At 36.8% G+C, this 21,611-nt stretch overlaps 1 protein-coding gene across 1 annotated transcript in view; it reads left to right on the top strand.

The window, feature by feature from the left end:
* Positions 1-10,847: 10,847 nt before the first annotated feature.
* Positions 10,848-21,611, top strand: part of LOC127619628 (E3 ubiquitin-protein ligase RNF19A-like) — a 51,754-nt gene continuing 40,990 nt past the window's right edge. Inside the window, exon 1 of the mRNA XM_052092554.1 lies at positions 10,848-11,011. Within this exon, the coding sequence (XP_051948514.1) occupies positions 10,981-11,011 (31 nt within the window). The 5' untranslated portion in view covers positions 10,848-10,980. The remainder of the gene's footprint in view (positions 11,012-21,611) is intronic.

The raw sequence follows: 21,611 nt of genomic DNA, 5'->3' as shown, positions 1-21,611 counted from the left end.
CAATTGAAAACATTTAGGGAAAAATGTCAAGTAGATTCAACAATAAATATTCACCTTCCACAATTCAATTCCAAACTGTTTTTTTTTTTAATACTCAGATCTTCAGTCCATTTTTCACTTTGCAAACTCGCCTCTAAAATTTCAGTGGTTCAAAATGAGTTAGAAATTCAATCTTGTACATCTTTATTACTGTACATCACCACTAGATGTTGCAATCGGTTGTCAAAGAAGATCAAGAGCAACAAGGAAGGAACCTGACCAATTGCCAGTTTTGATAATTAAATTAACTTGACAATAAACGAATTCTTTTTAAACAGTCTCCTCAGTTTGACATGCCACTTTACAATGTGAGTCATTTCTCTGCACAGCAGCATCTGAGTGAGGCAAAGCGTTCTTGGTTAATGAGGAGCTGCAATGTGTTCAGACTACTGGTTAATACCCACTTTTTTTTGTTATTTTTACTTAAAGGTTATTGTTTTAGTTGGTTTAGCATGCTAGATTCATTTCCTTTCTGTTTGTTAAGTATAATGCAGAGTGGAAAACATGACTTTGTAAATTTTAAATATATATATTTTTTATTCTAATCTGATGAGGACCAACAAATAAAAATTCAGACTGCCGTTTATCTTGTATGGATTTGGTCACCAGTGAATGCTTCCACAATCATTGCGTGCAAACTGGGAGGATTTAACTCCACTTTAAGATGAATGAACCGGTAGTTTAGAGTAAAGGATGTGCATCTGCACTCAATTGCTTTTCCTGCGTATTTGAACAACTGAAATTTTAGAGGTGAATTTGCAAAGCGAAATATAATGGACCGTAATATACCTGTTGAATAATAAATATAGAAAAGAAGAATATTTTGGAACTGGTCTCAACTATTTAATTTTTAATGATTACATTTTGTGCAAAATATTCACAGCTTAAATATACAACCACGCGAAACTGCATTCCCAAGAAATGTTTATGCAATGCGTTTATTGTTTTAACTGTGGAATTTTTTAATTAGCATACTTCCATTGGGATTGAACATGACAGACTAGACTTGAACCTACATCTCCAATATTAGCATGGGCTCAGTGAGTCTACGCACTAACAAAAGTACGTCATGGTTTGGAATTAAAGAAACATTCATATATTTAGATAAAAACTGTACCAGAGGTGATACAAATACTGAGCAATAATGTTTGTGCTCTTCTGTAATGTCTCCTAAGCACAATTAACTGTTTTGCACCTTGTTCTCGTTACATTTTTATCAGACACTTTCATTCTTGGGAGACAATATGATGCTCAAATCATTTTACCCTTTCATAATGAAAAGATTAAGTCTCAATTTACTGTTTGTCTGAAGCAGGTTACCATTTCTAATCACACAAATTGTTTATAAAGCCTTGAGGTCTAGTTAGTCATTAGTTGGGGTAACAAGGCTATGGCCATGGAACAAAGGTGTCTGCTTGAACTTTTGAGTATTGCCAAATACTGTTGATAAATACTTCCAACAGGGACATTTGTCTGTCCTTGAAGATTATTTCAAAACTAAAGATTTAAAGGATAGATTATACTGTAATGGCTTTAAACAATGTTTCTTTAATTGTTTTGACTTAAATGTTCCATTTGACAGAATTTCACTATTTTGGGATTGTCCAACTTGTAATAAATGTATTAAAAGTGTTCAAAACAGGGAAATTCTACTTTATACTTTTTCCAATGAATTTAAAAATAATAATAAATATGATTCTATTAATTTGGTAGTTGTGTATCCCACAAATCTATTACAACTACAAAAATACCTTTTTGAGAGACTAAGATCACACATTTCCGGCTTTTATAGCAGCGTATATCTTGAAGTAATTGGCAAACTTTTTTTATATAAATTTTTTTTAAACATGTTTATTTATAACATGCATTGTGTTATTACCCTGAAATTAGTTTAAATAAAGAAAATATAGTTCCCACAGCTGCATTGGATACATCTGCTGAAAAAGTAATATTAAATTTGGCATCTTCACTCTTCTGACTGTCCTAATCCAACACTCTCTGGAAATTCTTGGAAAAGTAATAGGGGTTTTTCTTTTGCTGTTAAAGCAAATAGGTAAGCAAAAATCATATTTGATGCTGTTTCTCATTCACTGCTACACAAGTTTACTCTATCTATGGTGTCCCAAGTGGTCTCTCCACTAACAGCGAAACGATGTACTAGCACACTGTTCATGATCTTGAACCATGATCTTTGGGCACCGCTTGGTCTATTGTGCATGTTACAGTTTTTTACGATCGCTAAGACAATTTTTTCAATACTTTTAACAATTTTCCTAAACTCTTAACACAGTTAACACAACATCCATCTGTGTAGGCTGTACAGTTAACACATTTCTTGTTGCTTTGACACAAATTGCATACAGTTAACACACATTTAAAATGCTTTTACACACAAGCTCAACCAAGACCAAAACAATAGATTTTTACTGCCAAATTTAAGAATGCTTTCACACTGTATGTCAGAACAGATAGCATAATGTTCTAAACCTAACTTATAGGCTAAAGTCAAAATGAACAGCTGTTCACATTGTGAACTGAAACACAAATATATCCCCTCTATTTTATTCCAGTACTACTGAGAATCAGCTGATTGAAGTTGAAAATAAATCACAGCTGATTCCCATCTAGGAAACACACTCAGGTGTTGAGGTTATTTCAATCGCATGACCATATGTTATACAGTAAAAGAGGACCTCTTTGGGCTGATCTTGTATGGAAAAGGAATAATATAGAGAAACACAAAAAAAGTAAGAAAAATGCCTGCACAAGGGAGAGGAGTGGGACAAGGACAAGGAATACAGAGAGGAGTTAGAATGTGTGGTGGCACTCAAAGAAGGGCCAGAGCTAGGGTAACTGATGAAATAAGAGCTTCTATCATAGACCATGTCATAAACCATGGGTTATCATACAGAGAGGCTGGTGAACGAGTATAGACAATTCTCAGCCGGGACACAGTGGCATCCATTGTCCGGATTTTTTGAGAAACCAACAGGTAGGGTATTGTATAAGGGCTTCTCCTATATGCCTCCTGTCTCTTTTTGTTTCTCTAAGGATTCAACGTCTACCTCCCTCAGGGGGCAGAGGATAGCTCCTAAATTAAGAACAGGAACTTGCTATTGTCAACATGGTGATTGCTGACAATGAAATAAAACTGAAGGACATTCAGTCCAGAGTTGTGGAGGACAACCTTGTCTTTGGGAACATTGCAGCAATCAGCATAACATCCATTTATTGGACTCTGCGAGATTGGCCCCTACAACACCGACCGCCTTCTACTGTTTTTAGAAGACCTGCACGAAAGAATGGTGCCAGAGGTAGAAATTGGACAGGTGGGAGACCACTTGCCAATATATGTGATCACATGGGACAATGTGGCATTCCACCATTCCCGTGCAGTCACAGCCTGGTTTGACGCCCATCCGAGGATGATGTCCCTTTTCCTTGCCCCTTACTCTTTTTTTCTCAACCCCATTGAGGAGTTTTTCTCAGTCTGGAGATGGAAGGATTTTGACCATTGTCCACAGGACCAAATGTCCCTCCTGGATGCAATGGATGCTGCATGCCAAAAGATTTTACCATAGATACCTTGCCAGAGAAGATATCAGGTGTGATGTGGATGAGAACATGTGGCCAAATGCTGAAGATTTGGCAGATTAGAATTTTTTTTTTTTCTGTTTGTATATTTTGTATTTTCACATAATAAATGGCAGCTATATTGCATATTTTTGTAATGTCCTGTTGCAAATAAAGCCTTTACTGCAGCAATTCTGTCTTCTCTTTTTCATAAAACGTGCATTCTATAAAGCTACTCTAAGATGGGTCATTCGTTTTTTGTATTGAATTTCTGCAGCAAAAGAAACAAAATGCATACATTTACTAAACCCAACAAAACAAAAATGTAGAGAGGCTTCAAAAGAAACTGCAGTGCAAAACACAATCTATAATCAATACAATATACTGCCTATTGGATAAGGGCAGACCTGACACATATAAAATAATGCAGTTTCTGTAGTTCCATCTGATGTTAGTGTTTTTATGACATTGTGCTATGATTGATTAAATGTTCCTGTTGGATAAGAACATGTGTTAGTGTTTTGGAATAATTATTTGATTTTGAGACATGTTTGCAGTGTTTTGGTAGACAGTGAATGTGTGATTTTGAGAATGAAATTAAAAGTTTAGCCAATTGTGTGTTGTATCTCGTGGTCGCTATAATGTGTGGTTCTAGCTGGGGCGCTTGGTGAGTTGTGCGTGGATGCTGCAGAGAATAGAGTGGGCCTCCACAAGCGCTATGTCTCCGCAGTAACAAGCCACGTGATAAGATGCGTGGATTGACTGTCTCAGATATGGAGGTAACTGAGATTCGTCCTCCGCCACCCGGATTGAGGTGAGTCACTACACCACCACAAGGACTTAGAGCGCATTGGGAATTAGGCATTCCAAATTAGGGAGAAAAGAGCAGAAAATCAAGAAACAAAATTACATGAATTACATTTTAACTAACATTTTATGTTTTCATATAATCATCTAAAATAGTGTGAAGGTCCTGAACCTCTAAAAAACTCCAAGGGGTAGATAGTGTAAGAGAGAAAGAGCATACGCCTAACATGGGAGACCGAGTTCAAATCCAGAGGTAAGTCTCTAAAACATGTCAAATAATGATCAGTTCTTTTAAAAACATGATTCCCTTGTTGATTAAAGGAATAAAATCTATTTTATATCAACAGCTATGCCTTCACTTAACCCAGCCCTAACCCCTAAACCTGTACCTCAAACTCAGTAGAGCAAATGTGAATCTTGAGAGACATTTGCAGAACAACAATTTTGTAGTAACACAATATGTACATTATCTTGTATGTATTTTAATGTTAGTACATAGTAGTTAAAGACACCATCAATGCTAAATTAAATTAAATTAAACAATAATTTATGATATTATTAAAAACGAAATCTACAATGGTTATTAAAATAGCACACCTCTCCTCAACAAACTACATAGTTGCTGGTTTCTTTTTAGATCAACAGTGCATGAATTTTCCTACTTGGACATAACTGGCTGCTAACAATTTAGTCCTTGCACTCTTCACAACTCTCTCAGGGCAAGTTATTACAATTACCTGCTGCTGCTTCTCCCTCCCAACCATGTGAGCAAAACATGTTGTCTAAACAGGCGTTCCGTGAAATACCCCCTAGCATCAGACATTTTCCTGTAGCTCAGCTGGTAGAACATGGCGCTAACAATGTCAAGGTCATGTTTTCATTAACAGGAAGCACACTACATGTAGGCCCTTGAATGAACTGTAAGTCATTTTGGATTAATGCAGTATTTCTTTTATTTATTTAATTGAATTGAATTTATTTTAATATTTTTTAATTTGATCCCCTTTTCTCCCAGTATGGAATGCCCAATTCCCACTACTTAGTAGGTCCTTGTGGTGGCGCAGTTACTCACCTCAATTCAGACGGCGTAGGACAAGTCTCAGTTACCTCCACTTCTGAGACCATCAATCTGTGCATTTTATCACATGGCTCACTGTGCATGACACTGTGGAGATTCGCAGCATGTGGAGGCTCATGCTACTCTCCGCGATCCACGCACATCTTACGACGTGCCCCATTTAGAGCGAGAACCACTAATCGTGACCACGAGGAGGTTACCCCATGTGACTCTACCCTCCCTAGCAACCGGACCAATTTGGTTGCTTAGGAGACCTGGCTGGATTCACTCAGCACACCCTGGATTCAAACTCACGACGCCAGGGATGGTAGTCTGCATCAATACTCGCTGAGCATCTGGATTACTGCAGTCTTGCTAAATTACTAAATGTGTATGTCTGTTGCATGTATTTCATTTCAAACTGCAGTTGCCATCATGCAGAACAGCATAAACTAGAAAACCTCCAGGTACTTTTAAAAGGCTATTATGATTGACTTTATTATTTTACCCTTGTCCCAGAGTCAGACCCAGACTTTCAATCTTAAAACATGAAAATCCTTCATCAAAACTTTAGTTAATAAATGTATTTATTTGAATGAATTACTAAATGTACTAAATCTGATTATCTCACTATATATATATATATGTGTGTGTGTGTGTGTGTTATATCAATTATTACACAATATCCAACGTCATTTCCACCACAACTAATTATTTTGCCATTTTAGTTTACTTGTTAAACAGTATTAGTGGAATTAATATATGTTAGAAATTATATTTGTTTATGATAGGCCAGGGTGGAAAAAATGACAGAATTCTGCATGTGATGCATGCATATCCAGTGTTGGACATTATTACCAAGCAAATTAAATAAACTAAGAATGTTGAAAAGTGTATTTAAAAAGAAAAGTCAACCGGGCCAAAAGTGGCCATAGTTGATGAAAGGCGTCTGACCTCCTGTCTTTCCCGCTTAAGTCAAATGCAATCTGTCGGGCCTCATTCTCAGGTGTCCATAAAGACATAAAACTGCAGTACACTTTGTAAGAGGAGGGCATGAACCAAGGGAACAAAGCACACATGAAGTGGCATAGCATGCTTTTTCCTAGTAATCTCAAATGACTCCTGTTGCTATGCACAGGGCAATACAGCTAGCTGGTCATATGTTTTACCCGCTGCACATGACTGAGCATGCCCATTACGGCCTGTCTGAGCCAAGTCATGTAGATCGTTAAACAGTGTGCATTAGCTGCAAACATTACCAGCTGAGTCTCACAATACTGGTCAAGAACATGTTATATTCATCATACTCACCCTAAAAGAAAAAATAAATAAGAAAATCAATTATATTTAAGCATAAAAGGACAATACGATTCTTAAAGATTGTGACATTATTTAAATGACAATTAAGCAAATTTTTCTTAGTGTATAGTATACCAAATGAAAAAGTCTTTGAATTACAGTAATTCTTCCCCTCTACCACAACTCTCAAATTCCACTTGTGTGATTTAAATATGCGTATATTAAAATATAGCGTTCCACAAATTTTTACGAGACAAGAACCAATGATGTTTGAATATGCATGAGTGTCAATGAGATTTGAGGGCTACTGTAGAGGAGAAGATTATTATACAAAGTTATCGTGTGGCTTCAGAAGGCATGCAATGATAGTGCATGAGTTGTATGGACTACTTTCATGGTGTTTTTTGTTGTTTTTGGAGCTTGACGGCCCCTAGTCACCATGCGTTTCCTTTCTTGTTCAACGGAAAAAAGAAAATCATATGGATTTATCTGTCTGTCAGTCTGTCTGGCTATCTATCTATCTATCTATCTATCTATCTATCTATCTATCTATCTATCTATCTATCTGTCTGTCTGTCTGTCTGTCTGTCGGTCTGTCTGTCTATCTATCTCTCTCCCTGTCTCTCTTCACTGTCTGTCTGTCTGTCTGTCTGTCTATCTATCTATTTATCTGTCTGTCTGTCTATCTATCAGTCTGGATATCTATCTATCTATCTATCTATTTATCTATCTGTCTGTCGGTCGGTCGGTCGGTCGGTCGGTCGGTCGGTCGGTCGGTCAGTCAGTCTGTCTGTCTATCTATCTATCTGTCTGTCTGTCTGTCTGTCTGTATAGATATATATATATATCTTTGTGTCTGTCTGTCTAATGTTTATTAATTAAGTAAAAAAATATATATATTAATTAGGTCTTAGGTTCATTTTGACTCTTAAGGCAAATCATCAGATTATGAGATCAATATGTCATTTTGTTCATTTTGATGCTAATTTCAATGGATGCAGTTAAAAAAATTCCAATAAAGGTACAAAACAAAGTAGCCATTCAGACTACAATCCTTTGGTTCCTGATCAGACTGAAGAAAGAGGAGTTTCATGTAAATCATTTATCATTGATTCAGGTTTATATTCAATCTCATTGTGTCCCAGATTGACTAATCTGACAATATCTCTTTTGTTGAAAGCTGTTTGTCCTTCCCCACAGCCGGAGGAAAACATTGCCTGATTTAAGATTTGACCGTTTATAACAATAGTTTTCTCACATTTCTCAATACGTCGAAAGCATTTCCAAAATTCTTCATACAATCAACACAAAATCAGTCTATGTGGACGATGTGGATCAGTTTTCATTGCTTTAACACAAAGTCTTGTGAGCACAGATGGTAATTGTGTGCATTGGTTGTCACTGTAAATCTGCTCACAACTCTTTGTGTGTCTCAGAGAGACCGTGATTCATTTTATGATCAATTAGAGGAACTATCAGATCATTTGAGCCTCTTCTCTTCTTTACTCTTCCACCCTGCTGTCCTCTTTCTCTCTGCTCACCATCATTACATCATCTCCATTTGGTCTTTCCTCAACTGTTACCATGCTCACCTCTTTCCACTTTTCTCATCTATTCTTCCTCCAATTTCCTCTTACTTTACCCTCTCTACCTCTTCTCAGTTTGCATCTCTTCTTCTTCATCTTCTTCTTCCTCAATGTTTGTTTGCTCTGAATTTTCATATTTGACCCTTTTTATAGATAGTAAAATCATTTGAAATTTTTTTGTAAATTGTATTTTCTTTACAGTGTGCATTATTAACAGAGCAGATATCAATATGAAGAGATTTGACAACCTGAACCTCAAGTCCATTTGAGAATATTAATTTACTGTAATAGCCACTTTTTACAGTATTACAGGAGTAAAAGAAGAGTATTTACTCTTCACTTGTTTTTGTGCCAATGCCGAAACACAAATTATGAACGTATAATGAATCATTTTGAATTCCTTATGAAGTCATTTTTCACTTTCCAACCAAGTCTTAACAGCCAACATTTACCACCTGCCATAGAAATCAAAATGTTAACCTTAAAAACAGTTTTTTGTGCACTTGGCACATTTTATTCAGTCACTAGTGTTTCTTCATATACCTTTAGCAGCTATGGGGGATGTATATTGAGTAAACCCAGGTAAAGCTGTTTCCGTAGTCTGTTTTACATTAGAAAGCTCTGCCCCAGACAACATACATATGCATATGGCCTATATGGCACTGTATGGAAATGTAAATGGCACTCTGATTGATTTGAAAGGTGCTTTTGTTTGTGTGAGTAACTGGGTGTGTACGTGGAGAAACATCACATTGCTGTCTCAACACACGGCACATCATTCCTTTATGTGATGTAACACATAGCTGGAGGCCTTGGCAGATTCCATACATGCTTTGTTCTGAGACTGCCAGTCTGGAAAAATGCCTTTGTCATGTGCACTAACACTACTGCATTACACATGATAACAGAAACATTTAACATTGACATTATGTTTTCTAAAGGGAGAGCAAAGTATCACTAACTCTTAATGTATTCACAAAACCTTGCCTTGTCATCAGTAACAATAAAAAATATCTTACAAAAAGTCAGTATGATTATAATATACATACATTGTATAAGAAATCTTGTTTCAATTTAAAAAAGTGTTTGTGCTACCTTAAAACAGCATTAATAAAATCAGCAAAAGATGAAAAATAAAAAAAGGAAAAGTATAACAGTAACACTTCAATTTGCATAATTTATTCATGCATCAGTTCATGCCGGGAAACTGAGTAAGGGAGCATGACCTGCATAGTTCTCTTGACTTATGTCTTTTTTATTTCTGCTGAATAGTGTTTCTAAGTTCAATAACATATCAAAAATTCAGCAAACAAAAACTTTGAAAACTGAGTTATCACAACAAGATCAATGAAGGGCAGTTGTTCTAACTCTACATTTTAAATTATGATAACTAAAATGCTGAATAGTTGCTTTTTTACAGTGTACAAGATGTAATGTTATCTGATGGTCTCATGGCGAGTAGAACACATTCACTCCAACATTTCCTGTCTTGTCTTGTGGGGATGTTTTGGTTTGCACTGATAAATGAATATTTTGTGTTTAAGCTCTCTGTAATTAGACCACTGGTTTGGACACCATCATGCAGCAGGAGGATAAAAGTTTTGTTGATCATTTCACTTTGTGTGATTAAACAACAATGATCAAAATAACCAGGTTTTTCTGGCATTTAATATTATTGCACATATAACGCAATCATTTTGCAATTTAGATACTGTATCCTTTAAAAAAGTACTGTGGTGGAACTAGGGTATGTTGTATATACCAGCTGTAATACATGTATTAAAGCTGGTATATACAACATACCCTAGTTCCTAGTTTTGTATGTATACAAAAATGACCATATTCATGTACCATGGTATTTGCAAGATACTCCATGGGACTATAAAGAATTCTGGTTGTTTCACCATCCGACCAGGGTGGAGGAAGTCAGAAGTTTTTGGGGGGCAGAAGGAAAATGTAGCCCCCTTAGACCCGGCCATGATTTCAGTACTGTTTATTTTTTATTTCAATATTAAGCATATATTAAAGGCTGCACAACAACTACAATGTTTAAATATTTGACAATTAACTAGTTAATTTTATATATCTGTAAGCATAGGCGGTTCTGGGTCAGTGGACATTTGTGGATTAGCCCAGATCTCTGTGGATATGGGGCCATCCTTTGATGAAATATCATAATATAATACACTTTACAAGAAAACTCTGGGAGACCTGGGTAACTCAGCAAGTAACACATTGCCTCGTTTTTGTGATATTCTTATAGCAATAACATGGTGAACCTACTTTTTTTGTTTGTTTTTTATTGAACTCCAAAAAAGAACAACAGAGACCACATATAAAGTACATTCAGAACTACAGTGATACAGAAAAAAGACTACAGTGAACCTACTTTAAAAATTATATAAAATCAGATTACGTCCATTCTGAGATTAATTACTGCACGTCGCCCGTCTCGCGAGATTTTAGTTTGAACTGATATGTGAGAAGAGAGCGAGACGGACGGGCGCCACTGAGTCAGAGCGAGAGATCGACGGACTCTGAAGAACTACAAAACAACTCCACAAAGAGGCTTCTTCTCACACTACACTTGGAACTTTTCGCCTTGATTTGTTTCCTGGAATGAAATGCTTTTACGTGGATGACTTGAATGGTGAGTCGTCGTTTTATTTCTGGTTATAAAAGGCCAGTTTGGCTAACGGCCGTGTGTTCTCGCTGAGCTCGAGCCAGACTCCGAGCGAACCTTTATACTTTAACTGGACAAAGACGAACCACAAATACACCCTATTTCAACAAATAACAGTATACCCCGTGTTGTATGGTCGCTATCTGGCGTGTAAAGGGCCTTGTGGTGGGTCCGACATTAGATGGCCCTACCTTAGGCATGTAGCCAGCTATCGCATTGTCCATTTGTTTCTGTTTGTTCAGTTTAAATTCACACCTCTATTACCAGGAAGTGTGTTAAACGAAACATTTACCTAGCTTGTAGTGTCATTAAGCCTAAATGTCATTTCACTTTTATACGGCATTTTACACAGATAAGGCGTTTTTCAAGCCATTGTTAATGGATTGGTGGCTTATTTTGCAACAGTTAGCACGTCCGATAGGAGTAGATAGTTATAGATCATCTATTAAATCAAACATAATGCATGGGATGTCTGAGGCATCATATTAGTCAGCTATTGCTTTAGAAGTTTTGGCAAACGTCTTGCTATTAAATATTGTGCGTTGATTTATTTCCTGTAACGCCTAACTTGCCTGAACAAGATCACAGTCTGTTTAGAAGAAAATGAGCATTTGAGGTATGTTCGTAAAGGTCAGTCTCATATCATCCAGTCTTTAACTGTTAAAAAGGGTGATGTGGGGATTTAATAGTTTAGTATATTGTAAACATGAGGCTGCTAGTTTTTGGGACCATAACTGAAGAGTTTCCACATCCGGATTAGTCTACTTAAATGAATATTACGGGTCAATCGTCAGCATTTGTGGCATAATGTTGACCTCAAAAATGAATTTCGGCTCGTCCCACCTTAAAAAAAAAGCAAAAACCTGTGTTACAGTGAGGCACTTACAATTGAAGTGAATGGGGCCAATCTATAAACGTTATAATAATCACTATTTCAAACAATATAGCCGTAAGACGTAAACAATATGCGTGTGAACATGATTTCAGTGTGATGAAATCACTTACTAACATTTTCTGTGTAAAGTTATAGCCAATTTTACAACTTTGTTGCCATTATGAAGTAACGCAAAACCTAAAACGATGATTTAAACTACTTTACAGCTGAAATAATAAAAGTTTTAACTGAAGAATTTATGTAAGTGCTTTTATAAAGTTATAAGCTATACATTTCTGCCTTTTTAAACTCTTCAAAAATTGGCCCCATTCACTTCCATTGTAAGTGCCTCACTGACTCCTTATTCATGTGGTATTGAAATACATTTCGGGTGATACAATCACAAGTGGTCAGCATTAAATACTGGTGTAAATGGAGTGCAATATTTTTGTGATTGGACCAGTGACCACGTTTACATGCACTTAAGAAAACGTTTTATTCCAAGGAGTTTGTAGAATGAGGCCTTCTGAAACGTCATGAAAACAAAAATTGGGTTTCCTCCTTTTCTCTTAAATGTCAGAAGAAAGCGGTTTAACACATCCAGCTCATGTGGCTGTGTTATCACATGGCCACAAACAGTGTTATTACAGGTTTTTGAAGTGTGTGCATGTGTTTGGGACAGACTGAATAACAAATGTAATTTGATGGAGCCCAACAACAAGTCAACACAGCAGAAAAAATAAAAAAATTCTTGGAGTACACTGGGAAAAGCACAAACACTACAAACTATACCCTTACACCAATGTAAAGTATTGATGTTCCTCACGTTCACATACAGGTCCTTCTCAGAAAATTAGCATATTGTGATAAAGTTCATTATTTTCCATAATGTAATGATAAAAATTAAACTTTCATATATTTTAGATTCATTGCACACCAACTGAAATATTTCAGGTCTTTTATTGTTTTAATACTGATGATTTTGGCATACAGCTCATGAAAACCCAAAATTCCTATCTCAAAAAATTAGCATATTTCATCCGACCAATAAAAGAAGTGTTTTTAATACAAAAAAGTCAACCTTCAAATAATTATGTTCAGTTATGCACTCAATACTTGGTCGGGAATCCTTTTGCAGAAATGACTGCTTCAATGCGGCGTGGCATGGAGGCAATCAGCCTGTGGCATTGCTGAGGTGTTATGGAGGCCCAGGATGCTTCGATAGCGGCCTTAAGCTCATCCAGAGTGTTGGGTCTTGCGTCTCTCAACTTTCTCTTCACAATATCCCACAGATTCTCTATGGGGTTCAGGTCAGGAGAGTTGGCAGGCCAATTGAGCACAGGAATACCATGGTCAGTAAACCATTTACCAGTGGTTTTGGCACTGTGAGCAGGTGCCAGGTCGTGCTGAAAAATGAAATCTTCATCTCCATAAAGCTTTTCAGCAGATGGAAGCATGAAGTGCTCCAAAATCTCCTGATAGCTAACTGCATTGACCCTGCCCTTGATAAAACACAGTGGACCAACACCAGCAGCTGACATGGCACCCCAGACCATCACTGACTGTGGGTACTTGACACTGGACTTCAGGCTTTTTGGCATTTCCTTCTCCCCAGTCTTCCTCCAGACTCTGGCACCTTGATTTCGAATGACATGCAAAATTTGCTTTCATCCGAAAAAGTACTTTGGACCACTGAGCAACAGTCCAGTGCTGCTTCTCTGTAGCCCAGGTCAGGCGCTTCTGCCGCTGTTTCTGTTGCCTGTGCACAGTGGCTCTGGATGTTTCTACTCCAGACTCAGTCCACTGCTTCCGCAGGTCCCCCAAGGTCTGGAATCGGTCCTTCTCCACAATCTTCCTCAGGGTCCGGTCACCTCTTCTCGTTGTGCAGCGTTTTTGCCACACTTTTTCCTTCCCACTGACTTCCCACTGAGGTGCCTTGATACAGCACTCTGGGAACAGCCTATTTGTTCAGAAATTTCTTTCTGTGTCTTACCCTCTTGCTTGAGGGTGTCAATGATGGCCTTCTGGACAGCATTCAGGTCGGCAGTCTTACCCATGATTGCGGTTTTGAGTAATGAAACAGGCTGGGAGTTTTTAAAAGCCTCAGGAATCTTTTGCAGGTGTTTAGAGTTAATTAGTTGATTCAGATGATTAGGTTAATAGCTCGTTTAGAGACCCTTTTCATGATATGCTAATTTTTTGAGATAGGAATTTTGGGTTTTCATGAGCTGTATGCCAAAATCATCAGTATTAAAACAATAAAAGACCTGAAATATTTCAGTTGGTGTGCAATGAATCTAAAATATATGAAAGTTTAATTTTTATCATTACATTATGGAAAATAATGACCTTTATCACAATATGCTAATTTTTTGAGAAGGACCTGTATATGTGCTGGGGGAATCCTTGAATTAAGTAAAAGGTAAACCCCACTATTGCAGTGCAATTCCTCTGCAGGTCGAGAGAAATTTAAGAAAACAAACAGCAACAACTATGGAATATCTGTAAATAAAGCAAAGCAACGTGAATAAAATTTAGAATTTTTCTCGGATACCATGTTTATTTACACAATTGCTGCGGGGAAATTATATTGCTGTGGAGAAATTTCACTGATTGAGACGCATGTATACAAGAGTAAAAGCGTATGCCGCTTTATACAGTGAATGTAAACCAAAACGCTGATTTTTGCAATAAGCCACTTTCTGGTGTCCATGAAAATTTTGTCATTAAAACAAGATTTGTAGGTAGTGAAAACATATGTGACCATCACATTTATTGTGTAAATGCTGATTCGTCCTGTGTCTGTCATGGACAGCAGTGAAGCACCATCCCTTAACTGTCAATCAATTGCTGTGCTAAAAAAAAGTTTAAACTTTGCAGGTTATGAGCGGCTTTAAAAGAAAATATCCGGAAAAATAAAAAAGCAGATACGTACGCAATCACAAGAACTTTACAGATCTTCTTCAATGTGTCTTGATATCAACATGCAGTAACTCGGATGATATGCACACACATCTGAAGCCCAAATAATACAGGCACTCCACTAAAATAACAGATATATCTGCTCGAAGTGTTGTGTTTGTGCTTCGATTAAAATTCAACTGCATCTGGGAGAAAAGTTTCCCTTTTCTTGTCCAGCTTTTCTGGCTTTATTATCATGCAGTAACACAATTACATTGTTTTTGATGTATATCCTCATTAAATCAGGGACCCTCCAAATCTGATCACAAGTGGTCTCAGGAGGTGCATTTAATTGACTAAGAAGTGTCTCACCTGACCACATGTGATCGGTTCACCCGAGTCAGATCATAATACCAGGGGTAATCTAGGTCACTGTAACCTAGGTGAAATTATTTTCTGTGGTAATCAACATTGACATAAATGCTGTCCTTTTGAGCTGAACTTGTATTGAACCCGAAATGTTTTTAATCTTTGAGTGATGGAAAATGTGGTCTTGTTGGTTCAGAGAGATGTTGACCTATGGCTGGTGTAAATGGTGATTCATCACCCACGTTGATGTATTAGTTGGTCACTATCAGAGGTGTTAGATAAAGGAATTAATTAGTTGTGGGTTTTGTGACATACCAGCTCACCCACTAGATATTTAACAGTTCGAATTAGGCCTATATCTATTTTTTTTTTTTACCACTCTTACACAGAAATGAAATAAAGGATCAACATTTGATCTAAATCATGCATGAAAGCATCTTTTTCTCAATGGCTACTATCAGTGTAGTATGATTTTGATCTGAAACCAACATGGAGAGACAGATCTTATTAAACTCCAGAGAAAAAACAGATTACCGTACCCCAGACTTTCAGTGAATTTGCTAGCCTATATTTTTATAAAAGGTGATTTTGAAATGGCCTGTTATGTATTGATTATTTTAGCAAAATAGACCTTGTACCTGATCAATTCAGGTTTTTTTTATTTATTTGTGGCTTGTTGTGAAACAGTAAATTAACTTGAAGCAAGCCAAAAATGACTCTTGATACTCGTACCCATGTCATTTAATATAAATCGGTCTCTTTTTTTTTTACGCACAATGCTTTTCTCAGAATCTGAATATCTGGAAAGCCTCAGCCTACCATGGGTTATTGGACTGGTTTTGGCAGTTGGATGAACACAAATGAAGCAGATTAGGTTCTGTTTGAGATTATGATGTAGATATTTGGTGGAAAACTGGTGTTAGGTTGAGACCTATGTGTGTTTACGGTACCTTGTTTATGAATTTCCCATGGTTTGTTCTTGACCTCAATCAAAGTCTCAGACTTGTTTCTCTCTGTGCAGTTGGAGAACAATAGGGGCTTTATGTTTGGGCTGGAAGTGCAGTGCAATCAGGAGGTGTACTAAACGGAGCTAATAAGGGTTTGTGTGTGTAGGGCCAGACATGCCTTGAACTTGGAAGGTTTGTTAATATCTTTGCATCCCTATACCTAGGGGTGATGATTCCAGTTCCAATTTTTCTCAATGATTCTGATTCCTAAATGTCTCCATCAGCGAATCCTAAATTTTATTAAGATATTTGGTTGTGCTGTAGATTCAAAGGAACCAGCTCATAAGAGTCATTCATACAAGAATTGGACTACGCTGGTTGCGCTAGGGCTGAACAATTAACCCCCCAAAAAAAATCTCATTTGTGTTATGACCCAGTGCGATATGAACAAACCGTGAGGGCTGTAATTTAAATTAAAAAAATTAAGTCTCAGTGTGCACGGCTCTTTTGTCTTTAGTGTGTAGTGCTTTCTTATATACATGTAAACGGGATCAATGTATTACACATGTGCCCACTCTGTGCTCCATACACACAAACTCTATCTCTCTGGTGCTCTGACTGACAGATGTGCTCCAAGGACAGTTAGGTGTGCTATCATGATCTGAGCATATTATTTAAAATGCCCCAGATTTACATTAATTGCACATTTGTATAATTTCACATACCTCTATTTTGGACCGCTATAATTTACTATACACATTATAATCCCACGAGAGCAGGTTTTTGTTGACAGCAAGGCAGAGAGAGCATTTCACTGCATTAAATGGCTGTTATCAACTCAACTTCAAACAACAAACCTCCGTCCCTTCAGTTTTCAAAATAAAAGCTTCCTCCGAAATAAAGGCTCAAGGGTTTACCGAAACTCCGTTTTAAGTTAAGAAATAATTAAATCAATTTATTTCTATTAAATATTAATAAGAATCAATTATGATAGTAATAATGATCATTATTATTATAAAAAATAATATTTCTATGATGATTTATTTTTCTTCCCTTGTCTCCCCATATTGGAATTCCCAAAGCGCTCGTGGTGGTGTAGTGATTCACCTCAATCTTATCACGTGGCTTGTTGAATGCGTTACCGTGTAGACATAGCGCGTGTGGAGGCTCACACTATTCTGTGTTACATCCACGCACAACTCACCAGGCGCCCCACCGAGAGCGAGAACCACATTATAGCAACTACGAGGAGGTTACCCCATGTGACTCTACCCTCCCTAGCAACCAGGCCTATTTGGTTGTTTAGGAGACCTGGTTGGAGTCACTCATCACACCCTGGATTCAAACTCACAACTCCAGGTGTGTTAGTGTTAATTCTTGCTGAGCTTCCCAGGCCCCCCTCTATGATAATTCTTATATTTTTTGTCCAAATTGTTCAGCCCTTGGTTGCGACCAAGGAACCGGAATCATCACCCCTAGGTATAGGGAGGCAAAGATACTAACAAGCTGTGTTTTACGACAATTCCTGACAATCCTCTCCAGGCTACGGTCATCCCTGCTGCTTGTGCACCTTTTTCTTCCACACTTCCTCTATTAATGTGCTTTGATACAGCACTTTGAGAACATCCAACTTCTTTTGCAATTACCATTTGAGGCTTTCCCTCCTTGTGGAGGGTGTCAATGATGGTTTTCTGCACAACTGTCAGGTCAGCAGTCTTCTCCATGATTGTGAATTCAACTGAACCAGACTGAGAGACCATTTAAAGGCTCAGGAACCCTTTGCAGGTGTTTAGCTGATTAGAGTGTGACACTTTGAGCCTACAATACTGAACCTTTTCACAATATTCTAATTTTCTGAGATTCTGAATTTGGGGTTTTCATAAGCTGTAAGCCATAATCATCAAAATTATATCAAATAAAGGCTTGAAATATCTTACTTTGCTTGTAATGAGTCTATATAATATATTAGTTTCACCTTTTAAGTTGAATTACTGAAATTAATGAACTTTTGCACGATATTCTAATTTTTCGAGTTTCACCTGTATACATGGTGTATTTGCAAAGCCATTTCTGTGAATTTTAATCTGTAATTGCTTTAGGATGTGTACTGTAAACACAGAATCTGCATTTTTTAGAAAGGACAACCAAAAATTTGGCATTTGTAGGGGGGGAATAAACAGTGCTGATTTTACTGATATACAGAGTTTTCATACAAGGTCACATGCTCATTATTTTCAATATTAATAACAAAAACTTGGCCTGCTCATTCATTACTCCTCTCCTCATGGAAACAAAAACCTTTTTAGGGTAATTTCCTGAAAGCTTTATATAAATCCGATCCCAACACTTTCACTTTTGATTGACACTGTATCTGGAGAGCAGGGGAATGTGACTAAAAGTGAAGTGCTGTTATCAAAGTAACTGTTCTTTTGACTTTGGGGCCTGACAGCTCATTAAGTAAATGGTGTTTAGACACTCCAGACATGTTGTCTTTATCTCAGTTTGTTTGAATTACACTTGCCAGTGAAGTCTTGCTTGATGATGCCTGCTCTCACACACATACGATGCATATTTTCAGCTTCCCCTTCCCCGACAGATATTGTGTACAGCAGCCATATATAGAAAGGCTGTGTTTAGCTCATCAGTTGGAGCTTAAATCTAAGTGCTGAATGACCCGGTGAAGCCAGCTGAACTGGTAAGCATCTGGATCAGATGCGATCGCTGCTGACGTCTTAATCTCCGTCCTTCATTCAAGAACTGTGAGAATGAAGCTCCTTCCAGATTAGCCACTCCACCTACAGCAGTCTATACACTATCATTCACCGGCTCAGGTTTGTTAATCCTGCTATGTACCAAGATATTATGTTAGTAGCCTATATTCTTTATTATTATTATTGCTGCAATTGAAGATTGTAAGAAAAAGTAGCTAACTACATTAAAGTTATTAAAAGGCGTAATATGTAACATTGACATCAAGCATTTAGAATGGGTACTGCAGTCCAAATTCAAAATATTGGTGAGAGTTTTCACACAAGGTCACATGCTCTTGTGACTCAAAGCTCACACGGGTTGCCAGGTTGACCATGAAACGGAACGAGCAAACTGACGATGGCAAGCAACGAGCCTTATACTGTAATTTGATCAGTTTATTTATATTTTTGCAATTATTTATTTTTTGTTAATTCTAAACCAGCTCATGTCGATTTTTTTTTTATAACTCTGTCAATGTTAGCTAGATATATTGCTGGATTCCATTGCTTTAGCATGCTGTGTTTGCCCGCTAACTTGTTTCAAATCTGGCAACCTGTGGTGTCTAAATACTTTTGGGAAATGAGCAGTGGGCGGGATCTCACAGGCCAAAACACAAACAGAAATTCTGGCATTTCAAAGTAGAATATACTGGCTGTCAGTGTTGGGGAGTAGCTAACTACATGTAGTGACGCTACTATCTTAACTGCATTTTTCAGTAGCTATTCCAATAGCTAACTGCTATTCCCAGCAATTAGCTATTATTTTCATGTAAAATAAATAAAATGATTTGTAAAAGAAATCATTGATGGCGTGTATTATGCAACAATCTAGGATGACCATCTGTCCACTTTTTTTTGGACCTGAACAAAGCGAACAAATATTTGTAAAGCAACATCTGTATGTGACCTGTATAGCTGGTACTTGCATGCCAATGGCAAAAAAAGTCCAAAAATACAATGGGATGAACCCAGGTGAGGGGAGAAATAAGCTCTTGAGTCTTTATTCACATATTATCCACACTAAATATTACGTGACAAGAACAAAAAATGCCAGCTCAAGGAGAGTTTGTCATAATTTTATCTTTAGGAAAGTAGGCTACACCTGGCCACAGCAGGACTGAAAAGTGTTAAGTATAGTAAAAAAGATTTTGTTAGTGGGGTTTGATCATTTTTGTTTGTATCTTATACTGTTGTATCTTATTTTATGGCCATTATTAACCGTATTAATGTCACTATTCATTAAATATATTAAATACATTTAATATATTTAATTAAACACATTAAATGGATTTAATACATTAATAAATGTCTTTAGTGTAAATGTTTTTATTAATATTATTGGATTGAACATAAAATATTGCCTCATTAAGTAGCTTCAATGTAGCTAGCTACTTTTTGATAGTAACTTAGTGTAGCTAACTACTTTTTCAAAAAAGTTGCTTGACTGTAGATTAACTACTTAAAATGATGAGTAGCTTGCCAAACTACAGTTTCAAAGGAGCTTCCCCAACACTATTGGCTGTAGCATTGTTTTCTGAGAAGACAATATTTCAACTTAGCATGTTTCCTAAATCTCTGATAACATATTATGATAATGTTATGCTTTAGTACAGTAAATATATTACACATTGCTCCTTCAAAACCTATTATAGATTTTACAATTAATCGCATTGTTTATTTGAACTATTCCAATATCGATTCTTAAAATCCCACGGTCGATCATTTACTTTCAAATTTACTTTAGTTTTGGTTATGGTCATCGATGATGTCGACGCAAAAAATACGTCGACGCAAAATATGCACGTCGATTCGTCAGACCCAAAACAAAGATGGCGGCGCCCGAGAGTAGTAGCAACACGAGTGGCTCCTCAGACTATCAGAAGTGCAAGGCACTCGTTCCTCTAAAGTATGGGAATTATTTTACATTAAAGGAAACAATTCCGTGATATGTCATCTTTGCAAAATGGAGATGGCCTTCCATTCTAGCACCACGGCAATGCACCAGCACCTGAAGAGGCGCCGCGCGCACGCACAGTGAAAGGAAAGTGTCAGAGTGTAAGTTGTTATTTGCATGTGAATGAAGATGCTTTTTTTCAGTATGTTCAACATAAATGTTGAATTCTGAATGTTTATTTTTATTATTTATTTTTTGTTGGAAAAGCACTTTCTGTATTAGCTTAAAGCCTTCAAGTTTACATTGGTTTACACAAGTATTTTGGGTGACCTTTTTATTTTTATATTGAATGCTAGACATCAAGTTGTTATTTTAATCTGAAAGCAGAATTACAAGATGCACTTTTTTCAGTAAGCTAGGCCTATGTGTTTTCAAGGCTTCAAGGTTTTATTGAATGCTAACTCTGACTGAGAATGCATTACTTTGCACTTGTATAGTCTTTTATTTTGGAATTTTAAGAGCAATAAACATATATTGCAATGTTAAGGAATTCATTTTTTTTCCATTGAGATATGTAAATCAACATGTATAAATTGCTATTAGTCAATTAATGGGGAGATAATCGAAATCGAGTCGGACTGGAAAAATTAATCGCTAGATTAATCGTTTAAAAAATAATCGTTTATCCCAGCCCTAATTTTAAACAATTATTATTATCATCATTGACTTTTAGATTTTTAAATAACAGTAATATATTCAATGATCTTTTACTTTAAAACCTTCTGGCTTTTATTTTGACATTCTGAACTCTCCAGGAAGTCCTGTAAGTGGT

This window comes from Xyrauchen texanus, chromosome 26 (assembly GCF_025860055.1).
Source record: "Xyrauchen texanus isolate HMW12.3.18 chromosome 26, RBS_HiC_50CHRs, whole genome shotgun sequence".
Classification (NCBI taxonomy): Eukaryota; Metazoa; Chordata; class Actinopteri; order Cypriniformes; family Catostomidae; genus Xyrauchen; species Xyrauchen texanus.
The sequence above is the reverse complement of the archived record's forward strand: the minus strand, read 5'-3'. Positions and strand labels throughout refer to the sequence as shown.